Consider the following 21,907-nt stretch of genomic DNA (forward strand, 5'->3'; position numbering starts at 1 on the left):
GTGGAGGTGGTTAGGGAGACCTCGGATGTCACAGGTAGGTGGTGGTGCCGGTGGTGACGCTGCCTTCGGAGTCGGTCGAGGTGTACGTGGAGGTGGTTAGGGAGACCTCGGATGTCACAGGGTAGGTGGTGGTTCCGGTGGTGACGCTGCCTTCGGAGTCGGTCGAGGTGTACGTGGAGGTGGTTAGGGAGACCTCGGAGGAATTGTTTTGTGAATCAATTGAACTGTCAGATGCATATTGTGAAGTACTGTCTCCTTTTTCTGTTGTTGTGTAAACAAAATATAATGTTTCAGTAAACTCTTCACCATTTTCATTGGTAGTAGTTCTTGTCAATGTAGAGAGGTAAGATTCTTCTGTTCCAGTCCAGTGAATATAAGTTGTCGATGTTATGTTTCTAATTGGGGTGTAAACAAAATATAAGGTTTCAGTAATTTCATAGCCGTCATCATTAGTAACTGTAGTTGTAATAGTTTCGAAAACTGATGTTTCTGGACTATCCCAGTATTGATAACTTGTTGAAGTAAGGCCTCTATGTTGTGTGAATACATAATATACAACAAGTGTCGTTTCTTCTCCATTTTTATCAGTTGTAGTCGTAGTTACAGTAAAATATGTAGAATCGAAACTATTGTTCCAAACTGTGATGCTTGTACTAGTACTTCGTCTTTCCGGAGTGTTGACATAATAGATAGTATATGTCCATTGCCCAAAGAAAGTTTCAGAATAACCAATACTTGTTACAGTTTCTGTAAAGACTGTACTTTTGTAATCAAAACCCCAAACATCATAAATAATTTCTGGAGCTACGTAAGGAGTCCTTACATAAATAATAGACTTTGTTAATGTACCAACAGGAACTTCGGTAGTCGAGTAGATATCAATATAGGAACCAAGCCAACTCGTAAAAACTGTTTCTAACAATACATTAGATGATGTAGCAACAACGTAAATAGTTTCAGTAGTGTATAGACCATCGGAGCCACGAACTGTAGTTGTGTCGGAATTCACAGTAGAAATAAATGTGGAGTCCCAAATCAAATAGGACGTTTTGGTAGATTGATAGTATGGATGATGAATATAATATACTGTTATTGTAGTTTCATCTCCATTAAAATTGGTCGTAGTGTATGTGTAAGTTGAATAAGTGGTCGAAACTCCGCCGTCCCATTGGTCGTTAACTGTTGATGTGTATCGCCTAATTGGTGTTTGTACTACATAAACTGACATAGTCCAATAAGCTAAGTAATCGAAAAGATAGTCCAAGGTAATGTATGTTGTACTAGAAATTGTACTTGTATACGTTTCAGTCCATCCAATATAGCTAATAACTGGAGAAATAGTCGGAGTATAGACGTAATATATTGTTTCAGTTGTTGTTGAACCATGTATATCCACAAAGGTAGTTGTTCTGCTACTGTAAGTTGAAACCTTTGTATTTAACCAGTTTGTGAAAGTTGTGCTATATTTACCATCTGAAGGAATAACCACGTAAAAAACTACTTGATACGAATAATAATCATCATAGCCAATAGAAACTGTTCTTGTGGATACTGTTGAGATAGCTGTACCACTAAAAGTACCTTGTGAATATATAGTCGTTGTAATAGTTTGCACAGGTGTCCATAAAAAGTAAATAGTTTCTGTTGTAGACTCACGGTCTGCCCCTATAACGGTAGTATAGCTTATAGAACTACTTGTAAAAGAAGATTCCCAGGCCTTTACATCAGAAGTGTATTCTAAAATACGGATAGGTGTGTAGACAAAGTAATTAGTCACAGTATGGAAACCTAAAAGAATACCACTGAAACCAAAATAACGTGAAGTACTAGTTGAAAAAACTGTAGTGTATGAACCAGTCCAATAGGTAGTACTATACTTACCTGATTTCCTTGGTGTTTCGACGTAATAGATTGTTTTAGTTGTCGTAAATCCATCTCCGTCGATGATCGTTGTTAAACCCTGGGAAAATGTTAGAGAATAAGAGCCACTCCATTCTTGAGTTGTTGTAGTAAAGTAGAAATTAGATGGTATAGCAATATAGTAAGTAGTGATTGTTGTTTCTGCACCATCTGCATCAGTGGTTGTTTTTAAGCTTGTATCGACAGTAAGTGTCTTTGAATCTGAGATAGCAGTCCTTGTTGTTGAGGTATATACTAAGGAACGTTTTGGAGTATAGACAAAATATATTGTTGTAGTAGTAACATTCCCAAAGGCGTCAGTTGTGGAATAAATAGAAGTGGAAAATGTATAAGTTGAACTGGCACCCTCGATTGTGTTGAAGCTTGTGGTAGTAGTAGTATACCCGTGGAATGGAATGTATATATAATAATAAGTAGTAGTTGAAGTTCCAATACCTAAAAATCCAGTGGAAAATGAAGTGGATGTACTGTAATAAGTAGTGTAGGTATTTGTCCAAACAGAAGTGACTGTAATACCACTTCTTCTGTATGTATATACTAAGTACACAGTACCAGTCGTTGATTGGCCATCAGTACCAATTGTAGTTGTGGTATAAACTTGTGTGGTATCATAATTTAATGACCAAGGAGATGTTGTAGTAAAATAGACCAAATTTTCTGGAATAGCAACATAATAAACAGTTGTAACAGTAGTAGAAAAATCTTCTCCAACAGCAGTCACAAATGAGGTGTCATAAGTGTATCTAGCAGTATCAGTACCACTCACTGTGGTTAGAGTAGAATATTTGTCATAAAATGGAAGCTGCACATAGTATGTCACGTCAAAGGTAGCAACATAATCTGTGCCGACAGTAACGCCACCTGAAGTTGACCAGGTGATTGTAGTCTTACCAGTCCCATATACAGTTCCTTGAACTTCGACAGTAGAAACAGTGCCGACAGAAGGAACATAAATAGAAATTATAGTGTACGTAACAGCAGTTGTTCCTTCGCCCTCTACAGAATAAGAGGTGCCAAACCATTCAGTGTAAGTGTTAATCCAAGGAATATAAGTAGCAGAAACATTAGGAACAGTACCAGAAACATAATATATGGTTCGAACAGTTTGCTCCCCATCATCATCACCTGTATAAGTTGTTAAACTAGTATCGTATGTCTCCTGTTCTACCCTATTGAAGTCAGTAGCGTATGTTGTGGTGTAAAATAAATTACTGGGAAGTTGAACAATATAAGTGCTTATAGTAGTTCCGATGCCATCGACACCTGTCGTAGTATTAACCTCAACTGTCGTGGACCTCTCGGTACCTGGAATGCTAGTAGTATAAGAAGTCGTTGTAGAAGAAGTAACTAAAGGTGTGTAAATGACATAATATGTTATTGTAGTACCCCAGTTAACTGTTGTAGTAGAAGAAAGATATATGGATGTTGTAATTTCGTTAATTGTTGCACCAATAGTAGAATACACAGTGGTACCCACACTTGGTGTAACAATCCAATAGTAGGTGATAGAGGTTCTATCAAAAAGGTTACCTACTGTCGTAACCGACGTAGAAACAGTTAGTTCACCAGCATAATCATTATAGGTGGTAGTTAAGTAATTGTATACTGTTGATGCGCTTGCGCTTGCAAAGCGGCTATAAACAATTATCAAAAAAAGATATAATCTTCCTATGAACTTAGTTATTTGCGTCATAGTTTAAAACGTATATGATTCGCTCACTTCAGTTCAATGATGGTTGTTCAATAATCGACTGTATAAATTAAAATAACAAATAAGTAATTGCATTGAAAGTTATTGAAGAGGGGCTATGTTTTTTTTAATATCACATTTCTTGTTGCCTTTATATATTTGGAATTTTGCAGAAAACAGAATCTATAAAACTTAAGATAATTTTAACGAGAGATAGAAGAAAAGTCTGCAACTGCACGATTTCCAGTGACATATTTTCTGAAATTTAGACACGTATATCCAAAAGAATGTGACAGTTCGACTGTCAGCAATTTTTGTTGTTCAAACTAATATCTGCATCAGTAAATATCTTACCTAGAATTAGTTCCCCCTGCAAACTGGTACATCATTTACAAATGCTAGGAAATTGAGGGGTGAGTTTATAATTAAAAAACTATTTATTGTAATAATGTACTAAGAAGCGTTGTTATACTTAATTCGTTTTCTGTTGATAATATACATGAAATATCTCGAATCCCTTTTTCGATCTTTAAATTCATTTCCTTTTTATTATATTGCGGATGCAAATTTACCAATTCCCTTTGGGAAATTTGTGAATGATACCATATTGATTCCCAGTTCGCTATCTGTATTAGGTATTTTGAACTTAATGGTGAATTTCTCATTTCTGTAATTCAAAAAGCTTGCATAAGGAGAGCCTACGTGATTCCATAAGCTCATCAAACCATTCTATTAACGCGTTAAAATTTATTAATAATACTAGTACTACTAGTATTTTCCTTTTCTCCCTGCTTCTTTTCCCTCTCGCATTCTATACCTGTTAAACGTTAGCTAAAAATTTAACAATATTAGTTGACACCTAATAAAATTAGTTAATTTATCGAAATGATGTTATCTAGTGCAAATATACAACCCAGCTATGTATATACTAATAATTAGTATATGTTTTTTAAGCACTAAAAAAAGGCAAAAAAAAAGGCAAAAAAAAGAAATTAAGAAGAGAACTTCCCCCAAGAAACAAATAAACGTCTTAACAATAGCGCGCACGAGAAAATCAAAGAATGTCTTCTTTGTTTTAAAGGCGGTGTTGTTTGTTTTCCCGTTACGGACAGTATAGAACACCAAATTATTATAAATTGACAACGGACGATTATTTCCCACAGAAAAAGGAAAGCAAATAAAACGAGAATTGGTTTTCCTCGCCCGGCTTTCCACTGGAAACATATAAAGAAGAACGATGATTAAGCTAAATTGCTTGTTTGTCCAATACATTGACTAGCCTGTTATGTAACTTTTCTTCTCGACAGTTTTCTGACGGATTCTTCTTTAGGACATAAATGCGTATTCTTATTAAATCGCACGGAATTTCTTAGTAATTTTTGAGATATTTTTTTCTAAATTAGTGTTTTCTTTCTTTTTTTTTTTAGCTTTAGTCGTCCTTGGAGAACACTGGACTGCGCAAGAGGTTCCGTGATGTTTGTACCATGATCTTAGGGGATGTTAATTAGTGTTAATATTAACTATCACGAGAGGGTTCGATTTAGCTAAAAATATCGAACGATCTTTAATAAAAGACGGAGATTAGCTCCTTTGTCAGTTCAGATCATGCTCTTTTCCAACAAAGAAATCTAAAACTGCCACGTTGTCTATTTTCAATCATCCGCTCGAAAAAAATAGCGACAGATTCCTGAGATTTAAAAAATAGACTGATTAAGCCTACAACCGCATTTAGACGTAGCGATCTCGACATAAAATCGTAGAATTGTCCCCCCTCTCCGTCTCCCCTCCCGATTTAGTAACTGACACGTATTCACTATTATTGGTAATGCTTGTTGGGCTGCTTCCTTCTTTGTGATAAATGAGGTCGGGGCAGGGATCAGAGGGAAGCGAGGCATAATCGCTTAATACAGGAAGTCAATTTGGTTAATAAATATGGGTTTCTTGTTGAGCGGGTTAACAATACCTTTCGTACCTGAAGCAGCACTTGTTACGCTGCATTTTGTGAACTTAGAAAATATGGGAATTGTTTTAATACGTTTTCGAAAATACATGTCCAGAAGCACAAATATTTCTTTGCTTTTTTTTCATTCGTGACGTCACTCCGTAATCCGTTTTGAGGTTCAAAATGGACATATGCTAATTGTTAGCAATGAAATACTCTGACAATTAAATGATATCGGATCGGATAGCTAACTAACGTAATTGATTATACTCGAGGCAACAAAAGCACAGTACTTCTTTTGAACACGTTATTCTACACTACTTTGAATTTTCCTTTCCGTAGATATCCAAAGATTATATAAGTTAGTTACATCTACCACGGTATCTCGGTGGCTTATCGCCATCTTGTAAAAAGGTTTTAATTATAGTGTTCGGAATGGTTACCAAACAGAGTTCCGGCTTTAAGTTCATTTTTACTCTGTCACCAATGGTGCAATACTGATTCTTAAAAGGGCAAGAAACTCGTTTTACGTTCTATGAGAACAGTTAAGTCCAGTCAAAATATTGATGATAATAAGCTTTACTTAATTAATATGTCTTAGAAAATTCTTATACACCAAACATATCGGTCCTGGTGGATAATTTTTTTTCATATATTGTTTTTGGAAGTAAGCACAATATTATTTGTTTTGGGGTTCCTAACCTGATAAATTGTTATAATATTGTTAATATTAGCACAATAATAATGTTAGCTGTATCTATATTATATAGGAAAACGATAATAAAAATAATTAATGTCCGACGGAATAGAAATAAATAAAGATAAAAATGAATCAAGCGTTTGGAATATAAGCCTCAACTTTTATCATTGTGCAGAATTATGGGTAATAATAATTTAAGAATTAAATAACTTCTATATTTTAGACTACAGCAGAATTAAATACCTTAAAACTAACCTTCGGAAATAAAGTTGTTGTATTATTTATTAAATAACGAAATACTACGACTAATTACACTAAATAAAACAACTGTTCCTACCATCACATTGCATAGCAGTTGTAATGCAGCTAAAATGTTATTGTATGACATTAACTGCAACTATTAATTGTTGACACGGGATGTTAAAGATACAGAATGCATACATTTTTACTCTTTAATTTATTGTTTAAAATTGCATTTTGTTACTGGGTTTCTATGAAATTTGCATTTATAGGTAAACAAACGAAAAATTAGGATTGATGTCTCGATTAGTTGAAATTTAATCATCGCCAGCAAATACTGACCCAAAAAATCCAAATAATTTATCTGGCTTAGATGGTCCAAACTAGGTATTGCACATTGCCATTGAATACATAGTATAGCATCATTGATTTATTAAGAAAAACATTTATCCAATTAAATTAGAATATTCGTATTTTACATCCTATGTATAAAATATTTCAATTTGATTCTCTCTTTATTTACTAAAGAGATAAAAGATAGTTTTAATATGTTAGATTTTATGCAGTGATGATAAATTGATGTTTTATAAGTATTTGGCTGGCAGTTAAAGCAAAATAAGGTAGAAACTTTGTAGCCTATTTTTAAAAGACATTTTCTCTTTTTCGCTTTATTTTCATTGCTAAAATACAATCAAAGATGCCAGATGCATTATTGTTGCTTCCGAAGGTAAAAATCACTGTACCAACTATGTAACAATTCCTTATGGGGAATAAGTTGATAGTTTGCAAAATTTCATCGGTTAGTTCACAAGCAACTAAAAGGTAATCAAAGTTCATCATAAAATTAATATATTTTCATTACATCCACCCAAGTAGTTGAACATACGAAACTCATTGTACAACGGAATTCATAGTTTTGGACCATCAAATTAAATTAACTTTGATGGCTTTGACCATGGCATTTTTCCTTTAATAAATCTGTCAAAGAACTCCCTATCGGAAATATCTCCATCAAAAGAAATTAACTCTAAAGCCTTATAGCCGGGAAATCGTTTGTGATGGTTGCGATAAAATTTTTTTTCAGCTAGTTTACCACGTATACCATACCAATCATTTTTAAATAAAGCTAGAGCATTATCTTCTTCAGATTTTTGTAAACATTTGTAATATCCTATGCATATGGGATCGTTATTTATTTCTTTGATGTCATTGGGATTTTTCAAATAGTTCAAGTAAAGTGGATTTGGCTCATATGATATGTATTCGACATCCTCAAGGTCAAAATTAATAGCATTTAAATGATAATTCAGAAACCTTTCTTTTTTGAATCCAAACCCAACAATAGTTATCTTGTTGGGGTAGTTATCAGTGTATTCTTTAAATCTATATAGAGAATACAATACGTTTTGGAATGAATCTAAGGAAAATTCTTCAGTAGTAATAAACGATTTTGTCATTATTTCACTAATATCCATTTCTAAAACAGCAGCTGATGAAATTATATCTTTTATCAAACATTCGATTTCCTTATCTCCTCTGAAAGCTGATATTGAACCGTACTTATAGTTGGAGAATATGGTATTTAACACACGGCAATAACTTTGGGCTTCAGAATCTCTTGTTGTTTTACAAGTTTGTGAACCACTAAATATTAATATGGGATAATTTCTTAATGATTCATCCAAAATATCATTGTTTTTGACAATATGTTTAATCAAGGTCTGGACAGCTTTTAATGCATGTTTTATAAAACTGATATGATCGTGGCCCTCTTTTTGGAAATCTGCAAGGTCCCATGATCCACCATCTTGACCATAGTTTCCAATTTTATCATTTGATCTGTAAGTTGGGTCCCAAATTGAATGACAAGGAACCAGAATTAAATGCTTACTCAATGAAAAATATTGATCCTCATTCATCATTGCTTTCTATATTATACATGGCTCTTTGTTAGTTGCATGATTACAATAAAAATAATATTGCAAAAGGTTTTCTTCATTAACTATCATTAAATCCTTTAATTTTTTTCAAATAAATCTCTATCGGATATTTTACCCGTATTTTCATATTCGAAATTTAAGAGATCTCATTTCAAGATGAGTTACATACAAAAGAAGGTCAACGGAATCATATGCTGTTTGAATAAGCATCGATAGATGGCAATCTGGCAGTCATTTTTAGGATCTCATTATAGGTAGATGATAAAAACTTAAGGTAAAACTGACAATATAAAAGCAAAGGAAAAGATATGAAAGTGAATGTCAGTAGTGGTTTGAGTCCCGTACAGACATAGAATTTAAGAACGAGACGAGTCATGTAAAGGTACGAAATGAATAAAAAAATAAATAGAGTGGGCCTTAAATAACTGTGGTCACCTATTATCCTACTTTCCAGTTTTTATACACAAACGTTTGAACTCAAACAGCTAAACACTAAAATATAAGAATTTTCGTCTCTGCCTGCAATATCTCAACAACAAACACAGAACCTAAGTTGAATTTTTCTATTATGCAAGACTGTGAGTCTCATAAATACTATTTGAATTTTTAATAATAACAAATCTGTTAAACTAGTTTATTTGTTGCTTTTTGAGATATGAAACATCCCTACCATTTATGGAAAGATTGAGAACAAATTAAAGCTCGGTCAATGATTCTTTACTGTTTAATATTATTTGCGATTCCATTGCAGCAGAGATGGCTTACGATTGGCTAAAAATGTGACTAATAGTTGATAGTGAATAATCATCTGATAAGCAAGCGGGAAACACAAATAAAGAGTAGTCTCGTTGATGTGACGAAAAATGAAAGAGCTTTAGAGCTGCCCTCTACTGAACAAAGATAATTAGCGAAAAGAATATTCCCATGGCTGTAACGAGTTTTATATTAGATACGTTTTGGCATAAATAATCAATATTTAAGCGTATTATTGTAATGACACCACTGTAAAGACAAAGAGGTCTGCTCATTAGCGAGACAAATAGAAAATAAGGATTGCTTAATCTATCATAAACTGTTGGAGAAGAAGTTTAACTATCTTGGAAACAACTCAGTAGAATGCAGGTACAATTAGTTATTAAATTAGAGCTATTATGAGAGGAAGTACTTTATACGCTGGAATAAGTTCAGAGCATTTACATGATTACTAATATATTGTTATATCTGATTTGACCAGGAAAATAGGAAATTAATTTGCGACGATTCGTTTGTAAGCATTTCTTTTATATGCTTCTTGAGGCATGTATGTTCTGAAGTTTCTTGAAAGTTGAATCAATTTGTGTTGAATATAAAATCGATGAGAATGTTTATATCTTGCCTAACTTGACTTAGTCTGCCAAATAGTATGACACATGCCTGAATTAGGAAAGATTACATATCACAGTCGTGATGGTTTGTCATTCATATAAGTGGACGAGGCAAACGTCACAATCCAAATTGGAACAGAAGATCACTCAATATATTTAACATGTCTTGCGAAGATGGAATGGTTTCGTAACCGTGACAGAAATCATTGGTATAAATACCAGGGTTTTTCCGACCATGTAAAATAAATCAGCTGTCTTAATCAACTTGTATAAGTAGTATATTTTATATATTATTTGTTTTAAATAGATCCCCACGGGGAATCATAATATAATACTGACTCTTAAGAATGAATAATCAAGTAAAATCTAATGTTCACCACATGATATGTAAATCCATAATTTTAAGTAATCAAGCATGGACTATTGCAGTGCTTGAAGACCATTCTTTTTTCCAAACTGAGCTTAGCCACAAATTAAATGAACATATTCTTTCCTCAGGCTGTATCGTGAATTTATTTACAAATTTGAGTAGCAGCATGCATGTAAATGTTCACCACCACTGGATATTTTCATTATTATAGACTATTCAATTTTGCTTGGACATAGAAATAACAGGGGAAAGTTGCATTGATGCAAAAAAGGTTGGATATCAAATATGGCAAGGTTGTGCATCGGCGACACTTGAGTAAGAGTGGACCAAAAAATAAGAAAATACTAGTTTCTGTTATTTTTATGTCTACACAAAATAATATCATAAATGACTGACCTTCGATAAAATATACCATTTCGAATCTGATACTCAGCGAACCAGGCGTAAATGAATAACTGATGCACTTAGACAAAAAGCGAGTACATAGCAAAGTATACGTGTTGATTATTAGCTTTTAGTTGAGTATTCATATTTTAAGAGTCCGCAGTATGTTATAATTCTCCGTGAGGGTCTCTATATATAAATAATGTATGTAATATACTAATTATACAAGTTGATAAAGACAGGTCGAATTCTCTTACATCGTTGGAAAACTCTTGGTATGTATACTTATGATTTCTGGCACGATCGTGAAAGATTCCCATCTTCCAGCCACGTAAGATACAGTACCAGTTTCGTGTTTCAGTTCAAATTGCATCACTGACGTTCAAATTTACATTTAGACACCCAAATACAGTGTTTAACGGGAAGATGACAAACTGTGAGGGATCAATGTTGTCACCCCTACAGTAAACAATAAAAAAACCACACGAGTCACGTGACGCGTAAAAGTACGTCACGATATGTACAGTTCGCTTCTGCGTCGCCTAGCAAGTCCTGTAGAGAGGCCGACGACACCAGCTTGAGATCACGGTAACAGTCACGTGATAGCTGGCATGCAGTGAGAGAAGCGCGCACGACGATCCTTCCATTCCGTTACAGATCCAACCACCCGGCATACCAGCCGTCCAACACTGACCTCGCTTATGATTGCCTTTTTAGGACACCATCCACTTGCCTACTGCGATTCTCCTTCCGTCTCCACGCCCATCGCCGCTTCCGCAGCCAAGATTAAGCCGGAGGACTAAACCAGCACCACGTGACACTGGCTAATTCCACCAGCACATTGCACGATCCCCCCGTGGGTGCCGCGCGATGCCGCTTGCCAGCCAGCTGTGGAATGCGCGCGAGCACACAGCCCGGGTAACCAACCACCGGCGCACCGGCTGCCGCTGCGCTTCGTGCGCGACGACGCCGACAACGGTGCCACGCAGGATAAAAAGAAACGAGATAACACTGCAGAGGGCACACTACGAAATACCGCGATCTCATTGGTCCCGCGTCCTGAGCAGAGAACGGACCGCCTCGAGACGTTGCCGTCGTTCGCTGAAACAGTCTTCCTGAGCTGACTTTGCTATCTCTGCAAGGGCTGTGCAATAAATGACGTAGTGTTAACACAACCGACAGTGAGTGAATAACGAATATATAAGACACGGTCTTTTGCTGAAACTTCGACTTATCACGATGGAACAAAGGTTTCCATGGACGTTCATAGGCAAAGGACATGCTCTCAGATAGTGTCTGCATCTTCTTTTCTTTTCACTGCTCGAATGCAAGTTTCTTATCTGGAATATAATTTGATACTGATAAGACCTCGATGGAAAAGAACATGTTGGTTCTTTGCAATCGTATATAAGGCATAAACATATCTACATCAATCGATGTCTAATTTTTCTTTCTGTTAGCACCAGTCTCTTTTTATCTTCAAGGAGACTCCGATGTTTGTCACTTCTTGCTCTCTCTTCTCTCCTTTATGTAAAAACAAGATTACAAAAAGTCAACTCCTAGTCGTATACCTGGGCACTACGTAATCAACTCAGCAATTACCAAAAAAATGTCTTCTTCACAACCAATTGAACCAGAATTCCAACAAGCTTATGATGAAATTGTTTCATCTTTAACTGATTCTACTCTGTTCGAAAAACAACCGAAGTACAAGAAAGTGTTACCTGTGGTCAGCGTCCCAGAGAGAGTTATTCAATTCAGAGTCACTTGGGAGAATGATAAAGGTGAACAAGAAGTCGCTCCGGGTTTCAGAGTGCAATACAATTCAGCTAAGGGGCCTTACAAAGGTGGTTTGCGTTTCCACCCTTCTGTCAACTTATCTATTTTGAAGTTTTTAGGTTTTGAACAGATCTTCAAAAATGCTTTAACAGGGTTAGATATGGGTGGTGCTAAAGGTGGTCTTGCCGTCGATTTGAAGGGAAGATCTGACAACGAAATCAGAAGAATCTGTAACTCTTTCATGAGGGAATTATCGAGACATATCGGCCAAGACACAGATGTTCCAGCAGGTGATATTGGTGTCGGTGGTCGTGAAATCGGTTACTTATTCGGCGCCTACAGAAGTTACAGAAACTCATGGGAAGGTGTCTTAACCGGTAAAGGTTTGAACTGGGGTGGGTCTTTAATCAGACCAGAAGCCACCGGTTACGGTCTAGTCTACTACACTCAAGCAATGATCGACTACGCCACAAAGGGTAAAGAATCGTTTGCTGGTAAGCGTGTTGCCATCTCTGGTAGTGGTAACGTTGCTCAATATGCTGCTTTGAAGGTCATCGAATTAGGCGGTATTGTTGTATCTTTATCAGACTCTAAAGGTGCTATCTTCTCTGAAACAGGTATCACTGCGGATCAGGTCACTGCAATTGCTGAAGCCAAGATTAACTTCAAGTCCTTACAACAAATTGTTGCTGAATATTCTGTTTTCACCGAAGATAAAATTAAATACATCGATGGCGCTCGTCCATGGGTTCACGCTGGCAAGGTAGACATCGCCTTACCTTGTGCTACCCAAAACGAAATTTCTGGTGATGAAGCTAAGGCTTTAGTTGCTGCTGGTGTAAAGTTTGTCGCTGAAGGTTCTAATATGGGTTCTACCCCAGAAGCTATTAGAGTCTTCGAAACTGCTCGTTCCACTGCCTCTTCCGTCCCATCTGCTGTTTGGTACGTTGGTGGTAAAGCTTCCAACTTAGGTGGTGTCTTAGTCTCTGGTTTAGAAATGGCTCAAAACTCTCAAAGAGTATCATGGACTAGAGAAACCGTCGACAAAGAGTTAAAGAAGCGTATGATTAACTGTTTCAACGACTGTATCGAAGCTGCTGAAACTTACAGCAAAGAGAGTAACACCTCCACATTACCATCTTTAGTCAAAGGTGCTAACTTGGCTTCTTTCATTAAAGTTGCTGATGCCATGTTTGACCAAGGTGATGTCTTTTAAATTTTGTAAAATGATCACAAAACTTAATCAAATCATATCGTTTACGAAAAATTCGCACTCTTAACGAACTAAACAATCATAAAACATAATTCTTTAATGTAATTAAACCAAGTATATAGAACATTAATGTTAAATTATATGTATAGTATAATTTGCTAATAATAAATATAAAATTAAGCATTCTCATATTGAACGTAACATAAACGAATTCTTTTGATATTTTGTATAATTCAGATACCTATATTCAAAAATTTAGATCAAAATCAAAACTTTCAAACAAATAAAGTTAAACTTATGATTTAAAATCGTGTGGCAACGATCCTTGGAACCTAAGATTACCAATATATCCCATATCATTAAACATACAGGAAACTTGAAAGTATCTATGAAGGAATGAACATCTTCTACTCATTAGTGTGTTACTTTAAAGTATTTCTCCTATTTTTTGCAGATTACACTAATGCAGAAAGATCCAAATTTTTATTTGAGCACCCAGAGCTTCCATCAAATGAATTTCAGTTAAGGAATAGTTCCTTTTGGGAGCCATTCGAAGGATATGATGGAACACACAAGATATTTGGTGAAAGTTGGATCAGTTCAAACTATACCAATAAAAAGAACAATAAACAAAATTTTCCAAGCAGATGGACTCTAGCTAGTGCCAAGAAACTACCTGGTTTTATAAATGATACGTCTTTGACATTGAAGGATAAAGGCGAATATGCAATGATCGGTCATAGATTAGATAAACCAATCAAATTAGATGGTTCTAATACTTTAGTTATACAGTATGAGGTTAAATTACAAGATGAATTAAAATGTGGTGGTGCATTCATAAAATTATTCCCTAAAATGATGAAAGAAGACCTTTTAAATTACAACTTAGGAAATATACAACAAAAGCATAATCAAATAATATTTGGACCTGATAAGTGTATTCCAAACTTTAACGGACTTAGATTTGGATTAAATAGAAAGAATCCATTCACAGAAGAATACGAATTAAGACAGTTGAAATATCCTCCAATTTCTAAATTGGACAACGAATTCAAAACACATTTATATACACTAATTCTTGATAGTACAAATCAATTATTCGAAGTAAGAATTGATGGTAAAGTATACACTGCAGGAAATCTGAACGATGAAGAACTGTTTTCACCAGGTTTTGGTAGTCCCAAATTTATTTATGATTATGAATCAGAAAAACCGGAAGATTGGGATGATAGAATTCTAATTCCCGATCCCTCAGCAGTAAAACCAGAGGATTGGGATGAAGAAGCACCATACAAAATCATTGAACCAGATGCACAAAAACCTGAAGAGTGGGACGAATCTATTTCAGAGTACATATCGGATCCAAACAGATCAGAACCAAGTTGGTGGAATGAAGAAGTTGATGGGGAATGGGTTGCTCCGACTATAAAAAATCCATCATGTTATACCAAATCTGGATGCGGTGAATGGAAACCTAAAATGGTCAAAAACAAGAATTATAAAGGTAAATGGAATCAACCAATGATTGAAAATGAAAATTATATGGGAGAATGGATCCCAAAACTGGTTGAAAACCCTTGGTATTATGAAGATCTTACTCCTAGCATATTTGAAGAAGAGATAGGTACAATTGTCTTTGAATTTTTCAGTGGGTCTACTAACATGATGTTTGACAATGTATATATTGGTGAATCTATTTCAGAAGCTGAACAGATAGGAAATTCTACGTTTCTACCCAAAAGCAAATTAGAATCAAAAGAGTTTATGTTAATGAATCAGAAAATATTAGACAAATCGAGACAACCTCTCGATCCAAACGACAATTATGAAAGTGAATCTTCACCTGATAATTTATTTGATATATTTTTTGATTATATTTTCAGTAGGATTGAAAATGGAGAAATCAACTTTATGCATATAGCGTCAACTATTTTTGTTATCATTTTAATGGCATTATTTTCTCAATTGCTCAATAAAACAACTGAATCCATCGAGGAACAGGAAGATAACACAGAGATAATAAATGAAAAGGAAAATATAGCTATAAAAGAGAACCCACTAAAAATAAGAAAAAAATGAACTCGAAAATTACATTGAATAGGAATTTTATAAATACTTATGTCGAAAGGGATAATGTTTTTTTCTTTTCTTTTAATTTCACCAAAGATTCCAAAAAATATGAGTATCATCATTTTAATCTATGTAATAAGAAACTAATTATTTATCTTATTCATTTATGTATGCATTTTAAAAATTGTATAAATTAATCAAGTGATGTGAACTGGATTACTCTTCAATTTTACAACGAACACCCTTTGATTGTAAGTAGTTATCTAAAGCATCCATTGACATTTCACGACCAATACCAGAAGCGTTGAAACCTCCGAATGGAACACAAGGATGGAAGTCATTGTATGTGTTGATCCAGACTGTACCAGCCTTTAATCTATCAGCGACCTTAATAGCGGTGTTGATGTTAGTGGTATGAATACCAGCGGCTAAACCATATTCAGAATCGTTACCAAACTTAATAACTTCGTCTATGGTACTGAATTTTGAGATGGTGACAAATGGGCCAAAGATTTCTTCTTTAACGATTCTCATGTCTTCCTTGACATCTGCGAAAATTGTTGGCTTTATGAAATAACCTTTATTACCAATTCTTTCACCACCAGTGACTAAAGTAGCACCTTCTTTCTTACCGATGTCAACATAATCTAAAATTTTTGATAATTGCATTTGAGAAGTTTGAGCACCTTGGAAAGTACCTTCATTGAATGGGTCACCTACTTTAATACCTTCAGCAGCGATTCTAATTTCTTCAATTAATTGGTCATAAATAGTATCTTGAACATAAACTCTTGAACCAGCGCAACATACTTCACCTGAGTTATAGTAAATACCAGTCATAATATTTTGAACAGCACTCTTTAAGTTAGCATCAGCGAAAACGATATTTGGGGATTTACCACCTAATTCAAGAGTAACCTTCTTCAACGAACTTGCAGCGGATTGATAAATATGTTTACCAGTAGCAGTAGAACCAGTGAAAGCGACTTTTTTAATATTTGGATGAGTAGTGATGGCTTCACCAACAATTTTACCGAAACCAGAAACGATGTTAAAGACACCTGGTGGAATACCTGCCTTTGGAATATATTGAGAGACGTACAATGCAGACAATGGGGTAGCTTCGGCTGTTTTCATAACAACGGTGTTACCAGTGACTAAAGCAGGAGCAATTTTCCAAGCCCACATTAGTAGTGGGAAATTCCAAGGTATAATCTGACCACAAACACCTAATGGTTCTCTCTTTGTATAATTGAAATACCCGCTGCCGGAATTAATCAATTTGCCGTCAATTTTATCAGCGATACCAGAAGCAGACTTCAAGTAGTTAATGACCAACTGAACATCACCCCTTGCATTTTGCAAAGATTTACCATTGTCCAAAGATTCAATGGAAGCGATCAATTCTTTGTCTTCCTCTATGAATCTAGCCAACTTGTGTAAAGCCTCGCCTCTTTTGAAAGGGTCGATGGTGGACCAGGATCCATTTTCAAAGGCCTTTGATGCAGCGTCGACAGCAATATCGACATCATCTTCTCTACCTTCATAGATGTGACAGATTTCGTCCTCTGTAGAAGGGTTTATGACTTCAAAAGTTTTATGCTGTTGAGATGGAACGAATTTATTGTTGATGAACAAACCTGTTGGCTGCTCGTATTCCAAACCATTAGGCAACTTAATCGGAACCGATAGCGGCAAATGTGAAAACAATCTAAATTGTAAAGCGTTGTTTGTAACCATGAATTTCTTACCTGCAGCAGCAGAAGCCACAGCAGCAGCAGAAACTGATCTTGAGTACATTGTGTGCGTGTGCGTGTGTATATATTTATATGTGTAGTTATTTTCAATCGTATGCTAGACAAACGTATAACTGTAAACAATAGACTACAAGAACAAAAGTAATTAGCAGTGAAGCAACACGAAAGGAATAAATGAAATAAACCAGTCCTTTATATATTAAGATTTTTTGGTTAATTGCTGGTACTCAATTGACACAAAAACAGATATAGATAAAAAAAGAAAAGAGAAAATAGCAAGAAACCATTATTGCCATGACCATATTACTCAGGATAGCACCCACGGTGCTATCCTGACCCTTAATCGGCGAGCACGGCAATTGGTGCAAATCAGCAAAAAATAAGAAAATCGGTCCCAGCACCCTCTCATGTCTCCACTTCTCTCCACTTTGCTCAACTTTGTGTCTGAACCCGGCCATGGCATTCTCCAACAAACACAAAAACACAAAAACACACAATTTGGGCGCTGGCCAGTTCGTCAAAATTGGGGAGCGGAGGGGAGGGAAGGCGGACGCCACACGCGCCGAACCCCTCTTTTTACCCCGACGGACACACCTCCCAGATACACATGTAAGCCCGAACGCCGGCGGCTATGGCAGCATCAAGATAGCACCCGCAGTGGGCAGCACCCGACAGCGCCAGGTCACAGCATACGGCGCAAGCCAGTGCGTGTGCGTCCGTGTAAGAACCGATGCCGGTTCTTACACGGACGCACACGCCACCCTCTTGAATCCTTTATTTCCGTTTCGTTCTAAATGCTTCGATAGCCGCACGTCCGAGAGTCGGGCGGGCATCCCAGCGCTCTCGCCCGATGTACGTAATTAAGATATTCACAGCCACTCTGGCGGCTGTTATACTTTCGTTATTCAAAGGAAACAACAACAGCACATAAAACACGTCATTGTTCAAACTGCACTCAATTCGTTGGTGTTGGGGATATATTGCTTCTTTGTATGGATCTCGTCGTTTGCGGAAAAACATGGTCGCGCAGTAGTGGTAGTAGTATAAGGGTAACCTCTTAACTATATATATCGTTATATATCTCTATATTAGTAGTACTTATACTTCGAGGTCTTTTAAATTCGGACATATATCAAATAGTATACTTTTGATTTGTTTCAATTCACTATCGTTACAATTTCTAATTATTGGATTGTCTTGCAAGTTCAATTGGATCAGACTAGGTAATGGTAATCTTGAAATCAGTTTATAAAGACTGTTAATGCCATTGTTTCTCAGATTTAGAGTTTGTACTATTGGGAAACTTGAGGAGAAATTTATTGGCAAGTTCATCAATTCTTCATTGAAATTAACTAATGATAATTCACGGAGTGTGTTTGGTAAATATTGAAACAGTTCATTAACCAACGTCGGTGTTGGTGCTGTCGTTTGTTCGTTCTTTGTAATCACTAAAATTTCTAGTGTATTTGAAAAATATCTGGAGTACGCATTTTCAATATTCTGTTGTTTCTTTATGGTCTCTAAGAACTTTGTCATTACAACTGAATCAATTTTTAAAACTCTTAATCTAATAAATGGTAAGAAAAACTTGGCGTCAGTCGAGTTGAATTTGAATTTTTTTGAAATATTTTGAATACTCAAGTAACGTAAATTACCCATTTCATGCTGTTTTTCATTATTATTTTCGATACTCTCTAGATTACAATTATTATCAAGTATTAGTACTCTTAATTTTTTTAAATTCTTTAGATTTTTGATTTTAATAATATCATTAGCTTCGAAATTCAATTCTTCAATACATGACCAACAATTTTTAACTTTATAATTTAATTCATTCTCTTCAATATTGAATTTTTGAAAATTTATTTCACCTTTAATATTATTCTTGGATAAATTTATATCAGTTATCTTTGAGATACTATTGAATTCATCAATTGATGTGATTTCATTTTTAGATAAATCGATCTTTCTTAAATGACAATTTTTTTTGAATGAATTTAATAAAGAAGTTATTTTGTTGTTAGCGAGGTATAATTCTTCTACATTTGGTAAATGAGAAAGTTCAAAAAAACCATTTGTAATTTCATTATTCGAAAGATTTAATCGGACTATTGATTTAGGTAACCCGTTCAATGAATTAATATTATTGTTACTCAAATTAAGTTCAATCAAATTTGGTAGAAAACTATCCATGCCATAAACACTTGATATACCTAAATTACTCAAATCAATCTTGCTTATATCATTCCAATCAATCTTATTATTATGATTATTCTCTTTTCTAATTGGAGCCATAACATTGGTAATAGTAGAAACTAAATCACTTCTAGTTTGATGGAAGGATGTTTCAGATATTTGAGATATACCAGTAACATTGCCAACTGTCGTATTTCCCTTAGAGAATATATGTGAGGATTCTTGTATTGGTAGACGTGAAAACCTATTACTTAATTCTCTTTTATGATTCGTTGATATTCGATTTTTATCATTTTTAAAACCAGATGAGCTTCTTGAATCCTCAGTAATAAAATCTTTCACAACAAACAATGGATTTAACTTTGGTGTATCAATCGATGTGTCGTCTGCTTCTGTTAATATCGATTGGTTCTTATGATCGGCGATTTCTGATTGTATGGAACTTGTTTTATTTTTATTGGAAAACGCTAAAGTGTTCAATTTTCCATTTTTGCTAATATCATTATTATTATCATCATCTATTAATCCACTGTTAGTAGATGTTAAAGTTATATTCTCAACAGTCCTGCTATTAGAATAGTCTTGTGCAAAATTCTCCTGTGGTTGTTCCCATGCTCCTGTTCTATGGTTAAACACGTATCCAATATCTTCAGGCTGGATTAAAGGAATCTGCGACTTCTTGTTTCCTTGTTCCTTTCTATTGTTGTTAAAATTCACTCTGCTGTCATTTCCCATTGGCAAAGGCTCTTCTCCTAGATATGAAGAATCCTCTTCCTCATTTTCTTCTATAACATTAGTTGGATATGCTGTTAACTGATTATTCTTATAACCATTAGCATTATTAATTTTGTTTTTATTGGATGGAATATGATTATTATTTGTTATGCTGATACGTCTTCTAATATTCAAATCATCAATAGTACCAAGTCTAGCCTTCTCTGATTTTAACAAGTCATTGAACACATTATGAGCGGATATTCTTGGATCACTATCATTCAAAATACCGTCTCCATCTTCGTCTTCTGTTTTACTATATTCACTAATTTCATTTGAATTAAGGGAACTTCTATCTTCCATTTGTTTATTTAATGCTAAATTTGGAATCTGATGCATTTTATTCTCTCTTTTCATCATATTTTCAAATACGAAATTTGCATCTTCGATCGGATCTTGTTCAGAATTTAAAGTATGGTCTACATTTTCTTTATCCAGGAATTCACCTCCCAATACAGTACCACTGTGTTGATTGTTTGACGTCTTTTTTGAATAAACTTTATTTCCAGAATGATTTTTGAACGTATTTGTTGGAATACCAGAGATATCACTTAGCGAACTACTGATTATCAAATCAGATTGTGGATTTTTAAACAAATTTTTGGAATTTTTGATTTTATTATTTTGATTTGGTGTAAAATTATTGTTCAATAACATATGTTGTTTCCATTGTGGTGGGTTAATGTTTTCTTGATCTTGATCTTCATTCACTGTTTGTTTTCTATTGACCGTACCGTCTCCATAACTGTAGTCATAATTTCTTTCTTTTACATCATTTGGTGACTCTGGTAGAAAATTCACACTTAAATTTGACCAATCCTGTAATTTGTGCAAGTAATCGTCATCATGATTTTTAATTGTTGTTTTTGTCGCATTTTCTTCATCCTCATCAGAACCGCTGATATACTCGTCATCATCGTCATCTATATGTGTTATGAATTTTGAATCAGAAAAGTCTTTATTTTGTTTGTATTCTTTGAATTGCTTTCGTTCTTTCTTTTGATCCCGCTGATTGTCATCATCGTGAAATGGAGAAGAGATATGAAAATTGGATAATTCGTCCACCAAACCCTTAGATGATGTACTATCAAACGAAGTTGAGTTGGTAATGGATTGATCAATAGACATGGGCAACAATATATACAGATATATTGGGTGAAATTTTATAAGTTTCAGAAACTTTTCGAGTGAATTGAGAATTCCGTTTTTCTGGTGGTCTATATCCCTTTTGTATGAATATCTGTATCTCCAATTGAGTAAAACGGAGAGTCCAACTGGGCCTTGTAACTTTGTATTTCCAACAATTGATTGATCTTATTGACATTATCTCATCAATTTGTATCCATTAAGTTTTATATAATTTTGTGATCTTTTGTTGACAAAGCGGGGTAACCATACCAGGCGATGAGTTTCAGAAATTGTAACAATAGTGACAAGCATGTGGATGGAGAATAAAAACATGTAAATTAGTTCCTTAGCATCCGAAACTACATTTTTATCGAGAGCTTGAGGATACGATTCGAGCTATGAACGATTAGACAAGAGGGAATTAAAAGAATGATCCTTAT

General features: G+C 34.9%; 7 protein-coding genes across 7 annotated transcripts; 2 read left to right on the top strand and 5 right to left on the bottom strand.

Moving 5' to 3' along the window:
* Positions 1–28: 28 nt before the first annotated feature.
* Positions 29–3,613, bottom strand: TPHA0N00130 (uncharacterized protein; the record flags this gene model as incomplete). Its single annotated transcript, XM_003688180.1, has 1 exon — positions 29–3,613. One exon carries the CDS (start codon positions 3,611–3,613, stop codon positions 29–31), a length of 3,585 nt encoding a protein of 1,194 aa, XP_003688228.1.
* A 3,808-nt stretch (positions 3,614–7,421) lies between these two features.
* On the bottom strand, positions 7,422–8,411 carry TPHA0N00140 (uncharacterized protein; the record flags this gene model as incomplete). Its single annotated transcript, XM_003688181.1, has 1 exon — positions 7,422–8,411. The coding sequence occupies one exon, from the start codon at positions 8,409–8,411 to the stop codon at positions 7,422–7,424; it is 990 nt and encodes a 329-aa protein (XP_003688229.1).
* Positions 8,412–11,336: 2,925 nt separating this feature from the next.
* TPHA0N00150 (uncharacterized protein) lies at positions 11,337–11,852 on the bottom strand (the record flags this gene model as incomplete). Its single annotated transcript, XM_003688182.1, has 1 exon — positions 11,337–11,852. One exon carries the CDS (start codon positions 11,850–11,852, stop codon positions 11,337–11,339), a length of 516 nt encoding a protein of 171 aa, XP_003688230.1.
* A 307-nt stretch (positions 11,853–12,159) lies between these two features.
* Positions 12,160–13,545, top strand: TPHA0N00160 (uncharacterized protein; the record flags this gene model as incomplete). The annotated part of the gene is made up of 1 exon (XM_003688183.1): positions 12,160–13,545. The coding sequence occupies one exon, from the start codon at positions 12,160–12,162 to the stop codon at positions 13,543–13,545; it is 1,386 nt and encodes a 461-aa protein (XP_003688231.1).
* A 393-nt stretch (positions 13,546–13,938) lies between these two features.
* Positions 13,939–15,621, top strand: TPHA0N00170 (calreticulin family protein; the record flags this gene model as incomplete). The annotated part of the gene is made up of 1 exon (XM_003688184.1): positions 13,939–15,621. The coding sequence occupies one exon, from the start codon at positions 13,939–13,941 to the stop codon at positions 15,619–15,621; it is 1,683 nt and encodes a 560-aa protein (XP_003688232.1).
* Positions 15,622–15,828: 207 nt separating this feature from the next.
* Positions 15,829–17,412, bottom strand: ALD4 (aldehyde dehydrogenase (NADP(+)) ALD4; the record flags this gene model as incomplete). The annotated part of the gene is made up of 1 exon (XM_003688185.1): positions 15,829–17,412. One exon carries the CDS (start codon positions 17,410–17,412, stop codon positions 15,829–15,831), a length of 1,584 nt encoding a protein of 527 aa, XP_003688233.1.
* Positions 17,413–18,467: 1,055 nt separating this feature from the next.
* On the bottom strand, positions 18,468–21,467 carry NUD1 (Nud1p; the record flags this gene model as incomplete). Its single annotated transcript, XM_003688186.1, has 1 exon — positions 18,468–21,467. The coding sequence occupies one exon, from the start codon at positions 21,465–21,467 to the stop codon at positions 18,468–18,470; it is 3,000 nt and encodes a 999-aa protein (XP_003688234.1).
* Positions 21,468–21,907: the final 440 nt, after the last annotated feature.

The sequence above is a fragment of the Tetrapisispora phaffii genome, chromosome 14 (genome assembly GCF_000236905.1).
Source record: "Tetrapisispora phaffii CBS 4417 chromosome 14, complete genome".
Classification (NCBI taxonomy): Eukaryota; Fungi; Ascomycota; class Saccharomycetes; order Saccharomycetales; family Saccharomycetaceae; genus Tetrapisispora; species Tetrapisispora phaffii.